Source organism: Manis pentadactyla, chromosome 2 (assembly GCF_030020395.1).
Source record: "Manis pentadactyla isolate mManPen7 chromosome 2, mManPen7.hap1, whole genome shotgun sequence".
NCBI classification, from domain to species: Eukaryota; Metazoa; Chordata; class Mammalia; order Pholidota; family Manidae; genus Manis; species Manis pentadactyla.
In genome coordinates this window covers 78,172,655-78,187,307 of record NC_080020.1, presented here as the reverse complement: position 1 = coordinate 78,187,307, position 14,653 = coordinate 78,172,655, and the positions used below count along the sequence as shown (strand labels likewise).

At 34.1% G+C, this 14,653-nt stretch overlaps 1 protein-coding gene and 1 long non-coding RNA gene across 11 annotated transcripts in view; one reads left to right on the top strand and one right to left on the bottom strand.

The window, feature by feature from the left end:
• Positions 1 to 14,653, bottom strand: part of SSBP2 (single stranded DNA binding protein 2) — a 295,394-nt gene that overhangs the window by 215,225 nt on the left and 65,516 nt on the right. For 8 of the 10 annotated variants that reach the window (XM_036914200.2, XM_036914199.2, XM_036914196.2 and 5 more), the window contains exon 2: positions 2,448 to 2,520. In XM_036914200.2, the coding sequence (XP_036770095.1) occupies positions 2,448 to 2,520 (73 nt within the window). Of the gene's footprint in view, positions 1 to 2,447; positions 2,521 to 14,653 lie in introns of those variants that run through there. The other 2 variants (XM_057493806.1, XM_057493801.1) reach the window with 2 other exon arrangements.
• The window catches only part of LOC130681229 (uncharacterized), a 156,115-nt gene that overhangs the window by 117,135 nt on the left and 24,327 nt on the right, over positions 1 to 14,653 (top strand). The gene's annotated exons all lie outside the window — the stretch shown is intronic.

Genomic DNA, 14,653 nt, shown 5'->3' with positions numbered 1-14,653 from the left:
GGGGAGGGCTGTACAACACAGAGAAGACAAGTAGTGATTCTACAACAGGTTGCTACCCTGATGGACAGTGACTGTAAAGGAGTATATAGGGGGGACCTGGTATAGGGGAGAGCCTAGTAAACAAAGTATTCGTAAGTATTCGTCATGTAAGTGTAGATTAATGATTAAAAAAAAAAAAATGCAGTTCCTATGTGGTGACCTCTAATGAGTTCTACACAATAATATAAAGGACATATAAAAGTGTAGGCAAAGGGTCTGTTTGTGTTTATACAGAGGATCAAAGCCTAATTTGGCTACCCCGAAAATGAACTAAGAAACGATATGAAAGAGAACTTCCAACATCAGCACTCTCGGGAAGACTCATGCCAGAAGATGATCATCAAAAAACCCCAACAAAGATCCACGCACTGCTACAGCTGTAGATGCACTCATCCCACCAGCTCCTGGACTTGCCATGGGAATGAAGGAGATATCTAAGCTGGCCTGTGCATACAGTAAAACAACAAATTTGACTGGATCTATACTGTTGGAACTCAACCAAGAATTAGGAGAAGTGCAAATTGTAGCGCTCCAAAATCTTACAACTACAGACTATTTACTGTTAAAAGAACATATGGGATGTGAACAGTGCCCAGGAATGGGTTGTTTTAATTTGTCTGATTTTTCTCAAACTATTCAAATTCAGTTAGATAATAACCATCATATCATTGATAAGTTTTCACAAATGCCTAAGGTGCCTAACTGGTTTTCTTGGTTTCACTGGAGATGGCTGGTAATTACAGGTATGCTTTGGTTATGTAACTATACTCCTATTATGTTAATGTGTGTGCGCAATTTAAGTAGTAGCTTAAAATATATACATGCTGAAGTTACTCTACAAGAAGATATGTCAAAGAAATAATCAATCTTCCCATGTTTTCTCCCGCCTGCTACTTCTATAGCTTTTCTTCTTCCTTCCTAATTACAACGAATTCTTAAATAGAATTCGTGCCTCATATCAAATTTACCGAGTATCATAACTCCTCCAAGTGGTAAAGATACCTCAAGACAAATGCTGGGCATAGAAGCCACAGGGCATAAATATGCAAAGAAATAAAAAGCTAACCATTTCAAACAATAAGGCTTCTCTCTCACTTACCAACTTAACATTTCCCTGTGTGGCCCCGGAAGATGACTGGTTAGCCAGAGACGGGTAAGATTCCTCAAGGGAGGAACAACCTAAGACAGGCACAGTCGCTGGGGGGTCATCAGGTGAGAAATTGGGGATCAACAGAGGTGAGGCTTAGAACCTCACCCCCCCTGTTCTGAGAGAAATCTTCTGCATATGTGGATGTTTTATTGCCCTTGTCTAGCTTGGATTAACACATAGTCTACAGGCACACACCTGATCATATACATTTGCTCTCTTACAACACTAAACTATGTTTTCTACCTTTATGTTGTATCTACCTACCACTTCAGCATCTTATTAAAAATAATAAAGAGAGAAATGTGGTATCCACATATAAATCAAGTATAAAAATCAAATGTGTATTCATATTTGAACTGACTGTTTATAGTTCATAATGCATGAGCAAAACCAAAAGTTTCTGTGATGACTGCCCTTGTACTGTTCACCATGTAACTTATTCACTATGTAAGAATTTGTTCTCCATGTAAGAACTTGTTCGTTATGCTTCAGAAGATTGGAGACTGACGAAAATTAGGCTTGGGGTGGATTAATGATTGTGCATTGAGCATTGACTCCCCTATACAGAATTTTATTGTTGTTAACAACCATTTGATCAATAAAAATGAGAGATGCCCTAACAACAACAACCAAGAAAAAGTACACACTTCCAATTGTAAAATAAATAAGCAACCGGGATGTAATGTATAGCATAAGGAATATAGTCAAAATATCGTAACAACTTGGTATGGTGATAGCTGGTACTTAGAATTATCATGTATATAAATGTTGAATCACTGTGTTGTACACCTGAAACTAATGTAATGTAATACTGTGTGTCAACTACCCTTCAATAAAAAATAATTATCTAAAAAAAAAAAAAAAAAAAAAAAAAAAGATAATCAAAATGTTTTCTAACTGAAGTTTAGTCATCAATCCACTATTATCCATACAAAAAAACCCACTATTTTTTACAAAATTGTGAATGATGCCAAAATAAGATACTACTAAAATTAGATATTTGGTGTTTGGTGGTGGTTGTCTTTTTTTTAAGCAAATTTGCTTCCTTGAATATTGTTGTAAAGGCTAACATTAGTTCCTATTTCTATGGGAAAAAATGACTGGCAAGTTGAGTAGGAGGGTACTGGCATGGAAATGGCATTTTGGGATACTAAAAATGCTTAACTATATAAAGACTATATTATGCATATTGCATATATGCATAAATATATTATACACATATATAATGCATATACAACATAAAATATATAAAACATACCTCTGATAAAAATGTTTGAGCCGATTTCTGAGCTCCTACATGGAGCAGATATTCATATACGTAGAGTGCTAACCTGGAAAATGAATAAAATATTTATTGACAAAAGGTATATTTAAAATTTATTCTTCAAATAATACATATACCTTTTCATTAGAAAAGTATTTTACATACTAACAATGAGAGAAAATCAACTCTCCTGTATCTTCTTAATAGGAGTTTATATATGTATGCTCAGAAAGAACTTAAGCTAATCAAAATAGTACAACAAAGGAAAAGACAAATATATGGTTTCTTGGTAAGAAGCATCTAAATATGAATTTTTGTCTTGGATCATCTCATACATCATAACACCTCATTCTCTTTGTTATACCTAATATAATCAATAATTTATAACCAAATATTAATAATCCCCATAACCTATTTTAGGTATAATTATAATCTTTCATTAGTAAAATACAGGAATTAAGTTCCTGGACCTTTCCAACAACTTTATTCCTTCAATCTTTTTGGTGAATGTTAACAAACTCCAGCTGTTTGCACATCCATACAGGTGTTGAATGTCTATTTTAATATTTGTTCAGGCAACCTCTCCTTAAAAGGAATGCAAGTTAACAGCAAACCACACACAGCATTAAAGATATCAGATCACATTAAGTATTTGAGTACCTATAGTTTAAGGGTTAACACAAAATTACATAAAAATTTATCACTTAAATATAGAATATTAAGTATGCACTCTACACTTAAACTACTCTCATTATTTTGTGGATTCAGAATTTTAAGCTACACCATGTGGCTCAATTTCATTCGAGCTGTTAACAAAATATTATTCATAAACCCAAATTAGTCTGAGGCAGTATTTTTAATGATATCTTGGACTGATGCCCAGATAGCTCACAACAGTTCATTTTCTGCTACACCATATTTACCAATACTGAGCCAGGTTTACAGTAAACAGAACAATGTAACAATAACCACAATTCTGTATAGCTATACCACTTCTCTTGCCAAGTGAATTTTTGATTGTTAGAGATTGTTAGAGATTGATAGCATTTGCAAAAATGAATATTTTCTTCATTTTCCTGAAGACATATCATGCATTTGTCATAAAGAATGAAAACTCGTACAGGTTCAGTTGCTCTGTCCATTCCTTTCCCCATCCCCAAATTGCCAAACACTTAAAATGAGAATCATTCTGCAGTTACTAGGCACCAAGAGAGAGTAGACATCTGTTCAAGTTACTCAGAGATGAAAAGTATGTCATTGACTGTGAGTGTACATATGTAATTTAGAAACATCTCCTAACTTCTTCACGAATGACACATCCTAGATCAGGGCTTCTCAACTCTTTTTCTACCCTAACACACGGGAGTGATAGAACATACTCCCTTCAGTAGGAGTACCTCCCTGTGGAAGTGTGGCTCATCCCCAAAGTACAAAGTGAAAGATACAGGAATTGGAATATTCCTGCAGTTTCAGACAAACAAACCCTTCTGATGATTCTTAGCACACATTCTTCAAATACGTATATCCCACACAACCTGTCCTTCACTAACTACACCCAAACCAGCTACATGGCTCACTGACTATGATGACAGGTTTAGCCTTGAAAATGAGAGTATTTGTGAATTTTTCTTGGAAAGCCTGTGAAGCCTAAAAATTGCCTGCCAGTGGTAGTGTCACCCTACGCCTAACTGCGAACAGCCTCATGTGATTGCTTGCAGTTTGTAAAATCTTGGGCCTAGAGCCCAGTAGTGCTGGCTAGACAAGAAATCCAAGACTAAGTCAACAGCTGCATAACAAGGATGTTCCCCCAAGCTTGGGGGAGTTTGAAATGAGAAGCCAAAAGTGGATCAGAGGCACCATGGCAAACCTGAGGGGTAAGAGCACAGACCCCAGAACAGCAGAGGCCAGAGCACAGCTGTTCCTGTGTCCTTGGGACAAACAAACATCATTCCTTAAAATTAAACAAGTCACTTCCTTGTAATCTCTTCTTTTTTATATTAAAGGAACTAATAGATTTCTTCTATGTTCTCCCACAATTAATTAGGCAACAAAAATGATATACCTTTGTAAGCAGAATTAAAAGCAACAACTTCCACTATTTATGGGTTCATGAGAGTTATTCTAAAAACTGTATTGGAAGGGGTACAGAATCAACAGGGGAAGGGGTTTCAAACTACATAACCAAGCATCTTGCAGGGAACATGCCTGTCCTCCTACCACTACAATTTGTCCTGCAGCAGCATGGAATCCTTAATGGCAGGGTGATGAAAGGGGATAAAGGCTGAGAAAAACCTGTCTATAACACCACCTTATAAATCCATGCTCTGCTACCTCCCTTGAACAAAATTAATGCCTCCAGGCAGTCAGGACCTATGCTCCAGAAAGAGTGGCAGGCAACATTTTATGGGTGAACAATTAATTAACTCTGCTGCCATGATGACTTTATAATATATCACCAGCAAATCTCCAATATGTTAACTATCGCTTCTGAGTACAGGATTTTCCAAACCTCCCTTTAGCTCTGTCTTCTCTACCAAACTCCAACTCTGCTTCTCCAAACAACTGTTTGAAATTTTAACAAGTTATTTCTCTCTTCAACTGACCACGTCAAAACTTAAATTCACCTTCTCCACCTTTATAGTGTGTATAGTACCTGTGCTCACTTGAATGAAACACAATTTCTGAGTCTTAGTTTCCTCATTTGTCAAATGGGAAGAATACTTCCCTTGTAGTACTGTTGAAAGGACTAGAAAATACAGAAACAAGTAACAATGTTTACTATAATTACAGCTAATTATTTCACATCCAGTAATACATTACCAAGTCATGTACTGGATTCTAATGCCACGATCTCTCCCACCTTGCCATTCCTTCCTATGCCTCTTCCTGCTCCTGAGGAACCAGTAGGAGCCACAGCAATAGCAGGAATATTTTCACTCTAGCTTCAGACACAGATGCTGTATATTTCCCATTACCGCCTCACAACAGAGGCAATAGGGACACCAGAAATAAGTATCTCCAGAAGGTTCTGGGGGAAAAGCCATGCTGTTTGAATACAAATGATTCCAGGGTAGTGGTGAATGACACTTGTAGGTACCATGCTATGCAGGTAAATCACAGCATAGCATGAGATCACAAAACAGGAAAAGAACATTTTACTTGGATTCAACTACTACTGAATGTGAAAATTTAAAAATAAATATGAAATATATAAATATCTAAACTGTATATATTCTCAAATTAACTTTGTCTTTTTTCTTTTCAGTATCTTTAAGAAACTTAACTTTTTTTGATAAAGTACAGAGGGGCTATTTAATAGTAGCCTATAATGTGATTCAAGTGCATAGAAAAAAATTAACAAGGGTTTGGTAGCAGAAAGTAGACCCAGACTATTTTTTAACACTGATTAATGAAGAGCATATCAATAATTCATGGATCATGTATCTTGAAATTATCTTAATTTCACTCTAATTTTCAACTGGACATCAATAACTGAGTTACCAAAATTGTGACCAACAATTCTAGAGAGAGCACCAAAGACAATGTAAAATATATCCAAAACAGCTCAATATCTTCTTCACTTGCTGGTCACTGCAGGCTCTTAAGCTTTAAAAGAGCAAAGACAGAGGTTCAAATGGGAAGAACGTAGACAAGAACCAAAGGCTGAGCCCATCTGGCACTCAAAACAATAATTATGTATCACATACACACTAAACTCATTGTCCCTGAAACACATGCACATGCACTCACAGATGCCCCAGGAGACAGAATGGAAAAGTCAGCCAACCTGATAAAACTCCACAATTCAAAGTCTATCAATCTCCTGTTCTGATAGTCAATCAGGCCTCATGAATTCAAAACAACCAATAATTTGGATGTGGATGGGCTTATACTTCAATTAAAAAAAGGAATAAGTGGGTTGGGGGGTCCCACTTATACTTTATTTTGTATATGATTCTAACTAAAATCAAATTTTTGTTTATTTAAAAAGTATATCATTAGAAGGGAATTAAAGATATATAAAAATGAAAAAATACAGAAAAATGTTAAACCTCTGGTTGCCTCCTCTAAAAAGCAAATAAAATTAAAAAGCAATAGTGGACTGAGAAAATAAGATATGCAATCAATAGGATGATAAAAAGCTAAATGGTTAATATATAAAGAGTTCATATAAAACAACCTGCCAGAATGTGAAGACCTTAATTTTTAACTAATAAGCAAGGTACAGAAATTAAAAGTCAAATAAGAATGAGTACCTATAGCCAATAAGTAATCCTAAGGGAAATACTGAAGATCCCAGTTACAAAAAGTATTTTGAAATTTCATCAGTGAATGATGCAAAAGCTCTAAAAACATGAAAGCATTCAATGTCTGTAAAGGTAAAGTACAGAAGTGTAAGTGGTACGGCTTTTCAGGAAAATAACATGTCAAGGTGAAAAGGTAAGTGAATATGTGGAGTCTGCAAAGTGTATAGCGGCTGGTATAGTATGCTCTTGGGTACACTGCATGGACACTCCTCCAGAGAGATGCTACACATATACAGACACAGGGGCAGCAGGGGTCACTCCTCAGGTCCCACTCACGTGTATTCAGTGTATTTTACTGCAGGACTCTGTCCCAGGGATTGGGAGCCTAGGATAACAAGAAGACTTTTTTACTACATAAACTTTCTTCTGATTGATTATTTATTTGCCCTGTGCTTCTTCTACTACCTATACAAAAGAAATAAACAAGCAAAAAGGAAAATAATAGTATTATTAATATAATTTAAATGTCATTAAAAATATTAATAAACCTTTCATATCCTTTGACTCAGTAATTTTCATTCTAAAATACTAAAGAATTAATCAGAAATCCAAACAATTTATTATGAAGCTTGTGACAAAATTAGAGCAGTGAAAAACTGACAATCTAAATATTTGATAAAAGAGGAATAAAGATTGTGATATATGCATGTGAGGGGGAAAAAATATTTTTGAAGATGTTTAATTGAATGAAAAAATGCTCATAATCCATGTTAAAATTGAAAGTTTATACATTTACGTGTGTGTGTGTGTGTGTGTGTGTGTATATATATATATATATATATATGCATATGTAGGTATATACATATGTATGTTTACATACTGTGCATAGAAACCGAGTAGGAGGAAATAAAGTTATAGCTACTGGTAGGAACATCAATAACAATAAGAAATAATAGATGAATTCCAACAAGTACTGATGTGACAGAAAAACCAAATAAACCATTGAAACCAGTATGGCCTACTTAGAGTAGGAGCAAACATCCCAGCCTCCTTCAGAAGTCCTGGGGGAGATTGTTACAGAAGTGTCCCCTAATAACATCATAATGGCAGCATTGCATCTTCAGTAAAAGATTAACTTTTGTGCCACTTAACACTACACAAAAATATGATATTTATTTAGATAAAAATATTAAACCTCTGATACATTTTCTACAAAATTTTGTCCCAGTTTGTCGTCTGATTTAAATTTAGTCAGGTTTTATTGGGGGGAGTGGGGGGGTGTCAATTTAGATACTTCTGTTTAAATATTCAAAACAGAAATAACTAATATGAAAGGAAAAATACTAAACCCTTATAGATTAATGGGCAGAGACAATAACAAATACTACAATTAATTTTAAAATGTAGAAACTCTTTAACATCACTGGGAATCCAAGAAATATATATTAAAGCAACAGTGAGATTTAAATTCTCACTTAAACACATAATATATAAGGAATTGAATTTAAATACTACTGATGGCAATAAATTGGTATAACTTTTATCAAAATCAATTTGGCAATAACTATAAATCAAGAACCTGAAAAAAAAGAATTCACACGCTTTGACCCAATAATTCCATTACTGGGAATCTAACCTACAGAAATTATCCTAAATGTAGAAAATCTTAATGCACAAAGATTCCTAACCAAAGAATATGAAGAACAATCAAAAAGTAAATAAAAAGGAAACTGGCTGGATTTACAGTGAAATATTTTATATAAGTTAATTTCATGTTTGAAAAAACAATTCAGAATTTAGATATATTCATTCAATATGCACTTAAGTGACTGCTCTCTGATTAATTCTTGAACTTTAAAATCTGAAAATGTCATGACCACACCACCAAATTAAATTATTTCAAATTTGCCTTGTGAAAATTATAAAATCTAGCAAAAAAACTTAAAGTTTATCATTCACATGAACAAAATATTACATGCATACCAATAGGTATAATTTAACAGTACCAGAACAATTTAGTATTTAACCAATAAGGCATCTGAAACAGATACTGTCACTTGAGAATCTAATTACACAAATTCTCAATAATCGTAATAAAGGACTTCACAGTCTGGGAAAAGGGTAAAGATCTTACTTGATTCAACTCTTCATGTTACCTAGCTATCTAATTTGAGATTAAATTTCTTCCTTTGAAGGAAATGGTAAAAAATAAGGAACTATATTAGGCAAGATATAAAAATGGGTTTCTAAGACAGTATTGTTAATTTGCAAACAAGTTTCCTAAGCTACATGTAAATAAAAGGTGAATATTGCTTATAGTTCAGAGCTAATTCCTTTGTACATACAGGCACATGTATGTATGTCAATATCTACATATGTGTATATAATACATCTATATAAAACAAATCGTCACTTCACAGAAGTCAGTTCAGAAAAAGTGCCTAATTTTTAAAATCTGAATTTTTGAACGGTTTAAGTGGATATGACTTTCTATCCTAGAAAGGATTTTTTAAGCTTATTAACAGGATTCAACAAGTTTCCTTTATATTACACATGCTAGTCATAACAACATATGACTTAATATTTATAAAATTTTTTAGGAATATGTACTATAATGTGTGCCACTTGTGGGTAATATTTAATTATGCTTCACAATAGTCCTGTAATGTAGACAGTTATCGACTATGTATAAATATCACTAGGTAAGTGCCCATATAATGAAATGTCCAAGTACCAGCAAATGGCCATGTCTGTCCATAATATCCTTTATCTACTTTTCATACTTAGATCTATTACCTGTTAAAGAACCTGTCTTTTGCACACTATTCTTTTAATATTCCAAAAAAGATACGGTGTTGAAATTGAAAAACAAGAGAAAGTAGCTATTTAATATGAGAAAACATACATACATCCCAAACCCTGATGAAAATTTATTTTGTTAACATTTTGTGATCTTTTTCCATTTAGTAAGGAAAAAGAAAACCAATTCAAATAAACATAAAGACTTCAAATTAAGAATCCCCATTTGTAATTTTAAAATTATTTTGGTTAATTCACTGTATGTGCAAAGGTGGAGTCCAGATAGGGTAGGATAACTTCAAAAAATGGCTGTACATGGTTTCTCTGGAAATTAAACTACTAATTTTTATTTATAAATAAATTTAATAATGCTGTAAAATTATACTGTATAATTTCAGTAGATAACTACTTTGTCTTGTTTATCTTTGTATCTCCAGCACTTAAAATAGCAAGTATTCAGTACATTTTTTAATGAATGAATAACTTTCTTAGACCAAGCATAAGGCACTTACAGAATCCTTTGGTTTCTTCCTTCAAGGCATTCAAAGGAGAAGTGTAAGATATCCCCTTAGATACCTATTTTAGGATTAGCACTCCCTTAGTATCTTTAAAATTCAGCCTCTCAGTAAAATAATATAGTTTGACAATATGGATGTTACCAAAACAATTCCTTCATATTGATTCTTAAACCTTATATACAAAGGGTGGTATTTTTGTAAGAAAAAAATTAGTCCATTTAGTTGTGGGTGGTAGATTTTTGTTGTTTGGTTATTTTTAATAAAATGAATCCTCAAAAGACAATAACCTCTTTCTCTCCTTTTTATTTCCTTTTAAAAGTAAATAAGTCACTGTTAGGGAACAAACAATAAAAAAATAGTTCAGGTCTAGAAGAGGGGTGTTTATATCATAAAGATGGCCTAGCTTCTGCCATTTAGCACTGGTGAGTTGTATGTATCCAACATACTGCATCCAAAGTCCACTCCCCATCTTTTCTCCTTAAATCCCAACATCAGTGACCAGAAAAGCCTGAGATGTAGATAACTCAGAACAGATTAAGTTTTCCTAACAGTTATTTAGTCATGTTGGACCTAGAAAGAAGTTCTTCTTCCTAAGCCACTGTATAATTCCAGTGTTGACCAATGGGACACTTATCAAAGTCCAAATGTGACTGGTAGCTGAAAAAATGCCAAAAGCTGGATCACAGCTAGTAACAAGTAGCAAAGAGCATTTGGCAGCCACTGAGAGGCTGCTCGTGGGACTCTAATATAGTAGTGAAACTAGATCAGCCCGATCAAATTTTCAACGGAGTTTACAACCTAGTGCTAAAGAGGTGTGAAAAATTAGAAATCTGTTCTAACACTGTCTTTTTTTTAAAGTTCCTCATCAACAGTGAAACTAAAAAACAAGATTTAGAGCATCAAAAACTGTGTCTATGCAACCACAAGTAATACTAATACCCAGTTTTTGTTTTAAACACACTTTAAGTGTCTATTTTTTTATACAGTTAACCCTTGATCAACATGCAGGTTAGGGGCACCAACCCCCTGCGCAGTCAAAAATCCACATATAACTTTTGAATAGCCCAAAATTAACTACCAACAGCCTGATATTGACTGGTGCCTTACTGATAATATAAACAGTCAACTAACACATATTTTTATGTTATATGTATTACATACTGTATTCTTACAATAAAGAAAGTTAGAGAAAAGAAAATATTTGTCAAATTGTCACAAACCTCAAAAACTTTTCCAATGTATTTATTGAAAAAAAATCTTCAAATAAGTGGACCCGCACAGTTCAAACCCATGTTGTTCAAGAGTCAACTGTATTCTCAATACCAGTTTTAGAGAAAAAGTTCCTGGTATATATTAAGATACTGAAGATACTAAACTGTGAAAATGTTCTAGGGCAGGGATAATTGCATCCGTTAAGACAGACAGGGACAGGAATGAAAGATTTAACAATTACATGGATAGCTGGGAAAAAAATTTTTTACTTTGCTGATGTTTCTTTGATGTCATATATGACAGACAGGAATGCCTGGGTATATGAATTTGGGATTAAATGACTTAGCATGCTTAGAAACAGAAATACTCCCTTTATACAAACAAGCAAGCTCATGATTAAAATGACTACTATCAATTTGGGGGGCATTAAAAATGGCTAAGATATAAAAATGAGAATTAACAAAAAAGGAATTAATTGTTTGTAGAAATACAACTATTTATAGAATTTAGTAAAAATTTTTATCCAATCATCTAGCTAAGCTATATACATTGGAAATATAGGACTGGGTACAGTTGATAATAGTACTTACTCCACTTCAATCCACCTTGGAGATTATGATTTATACAAGAGCTCCCCCTTATCTATGGAATATTGATATACATAGTTTAAGTCACAGTCTTTACTTCCATCTGTTTGTGTTATCCTTGCAGAGGGCAGATTTTCCTTGGTATTGATCCAGAAAACTAACAGCTTCTCAATACTTGATGACTAACCTTGGAAGTTTTGCTATGTTCTATTTCAATGTTTTAACATCAAAATTAACACCAGGCACCAGACTTCCACTTCACTTGGAATTGAACTTGCCCTCTTGCTATAGTCAACTAGAAAATTCCACATAATATATAAAACATATTAGACGTTGGGCAACAGGCAGTACTGTACTTCCTGAGAAAAGGGGAACAAACAAAATTGAGTCCCATCATCACCCTGGCTTTCTGGTGATGTCCAGAACACAATGAAGGGAGGGAGAAAACCAAATACAGTCGACTCTTGTGGAGATTAAGAGATCAAATTGGGAAGAAATTAACACAGCTGGAATTTGTAGGCAGAATACCAGATAGGAGGGAGGTACATGGACAAAAAAGCTCCAATAGCCTGCATGGAGTCCCTTTGAATATGTGAGGGCAAAACTCCAGGCAAAGAACCATTGCTCACACAGGGCTGGGAAACCACTATCTACCCACAGTAGAAAGACCTCAAAAAACAGTACAGACCCATGGGTCACATTTCAGAGGTAGGACTAAACTAGTCCTAGAATAAAGGCGACTTACCCTAACAGTGGTGGGTAACTTGAGCAACCCAAACCAACTTTTAACGACATGCATGTGTAATTAGATGATTTGGCTAGAAAGTGGCTTCAAGTAAAGTACCCCAAAATAGTGGTACTGTGTATGAAGTCAAGGCATACTAAAGTATCTTTCAGGTTGGGAAATCACTTAGCTATTAGGAGCAAGGGGTACATAGGAAATCTCTGTACCTTTTGCTCAATTTTGCTTTGAACCAAAAACTGCTTGTTCTTATAAAGTTTTTTTTAAGTGATTACAATGAATAATGAAGCCTCTTCCTTCCTCCTTTGTATTGCTCTGTATTTTGCAAATTTTCTATAATCAACAAAAATTATTTTAAAACTTAGTCATGAGGTCCTATCTACTTCCCCAAGCTTATTGTAAATTATTACCTATATATAATATTTTCAAGTACAGATGAACAATAATAGTTCACTTATAATAAGTTATTTCAATATACTATAACTAAGAATGTACCTTCTTTCTAAATAATGTAAATTGCATATCCCAAGAAGTTAGTATGAGTGGAAAATATTTAAAACCAGTCTAATATTTTCCTCTGGCTACTAATCAATAAAAATAACTTATTCAGAATTTCTTCCTGGTTTCATTGATCTTATTTTTCTTAATTCTTTCCATTCTCTTTTTTAATTTTACACATGCATTTTAGCTTTTTGATTCTGGTTTACAGGATTTTTTAGATTCTAGTTTACATCAGATTTCCTTTCCCATCCACTGTACATTCCCTACTACTTGAACCTTCTTTCTTAATATTTCCCCTTGTTTCAACTTCCTTAATCCCAGCCAAATCCCTAAAATAATCTACCTACATTTGGTGATGTCTTTATAGTTGTACCTACCTCATTTTGTAATATGCAAAGTATCCACATTAATATGTACCATTAAGTGAGGCTAGTACTTATAATCCATTTGCCACTTGTCCTAAAGGAACTCTGGAAGTTTTTCTCATAACAAATTCCAGCAATGTCTCTTTGTACTCCTTAGGGCACTGGCAGAACAGGAAAGAAATGCTTCAGAATGCACTGTAGACAAGGACCCAGAATTCTTAGTACCACAAACAGAAGTAGGCAGGTGTTCAAAGGAAACGCCAACTAAGGAAAAACACAGGATAATTCTTCCCCTATACTTTTCAGAGGGAATAAATGTATGGTAATCAATTAATCATTATTTGGGACTATTTTTTTAAAGCTCCATATAAAATAATCAGACCTGTTAGTCTATTCTTGGGTCCTGTGATTCTGCTGCTGTTTTATTCCTTCAGTTTTTTCTTTGTTCTTATACTCCACAGATGAGTGAAATCATTTGATATTTGTCTTTCTCCACCTGGCTTATTTCACTGAGCATAATACCCTCTAGCTCCATCCATGTTGTTCCAAATGGTAGGATTTGTTTTCTTCTTATGGCTGAATAATATTCCATTGTGTGTATGTACCACCTCTTCTTTATCCATTCATCTAGTGATGGACACTTAGGTTGCTTCCATTTCTTGGCTATTGTAAATTGTGCTGCGATAAACATAGGGATGCATATGTCTTTTTCAAACTGGGCTCCTGCATTCTTAAGGTAAATTCCTAGGAGTGGAATTTCCTGGGTCAAAAGGTATTTCTATTTTGAGTTTTTTGAGGAATCTCCAATAAAGCACAGAGAAGACAAGTAGTGATTCTATAGCATCTTACTATGCTGATGGACAGTGACTGTAATGGGGTATGTGGTGGGGACTTGATAATGGGGGGAAATCTAGTAACCACAATGTTGCTCATGTAATTGTATATTAATAATACCAAAAGAAAAAAAGAAAAGAAAAAAAAAGTGGATCTAACAGTTAAAAAAAAAATCAGAACTATAGAACTTTTTTTCCAGGGCTACATCTATTTCCTAGCATTAACATGAAATAGGTAGACATTTACAGCATTTGCTCTTTCAGGTCATTTAGTCATCTCTTTATAAGACAACTCTTATGCACCTATTTTGTGTAAAATACTGAGAATGAATGAAACATTAACTTAGGACCCACTAATGCAGAACTTCTGGCATTATGGTCAGAGAAGGCATCTTT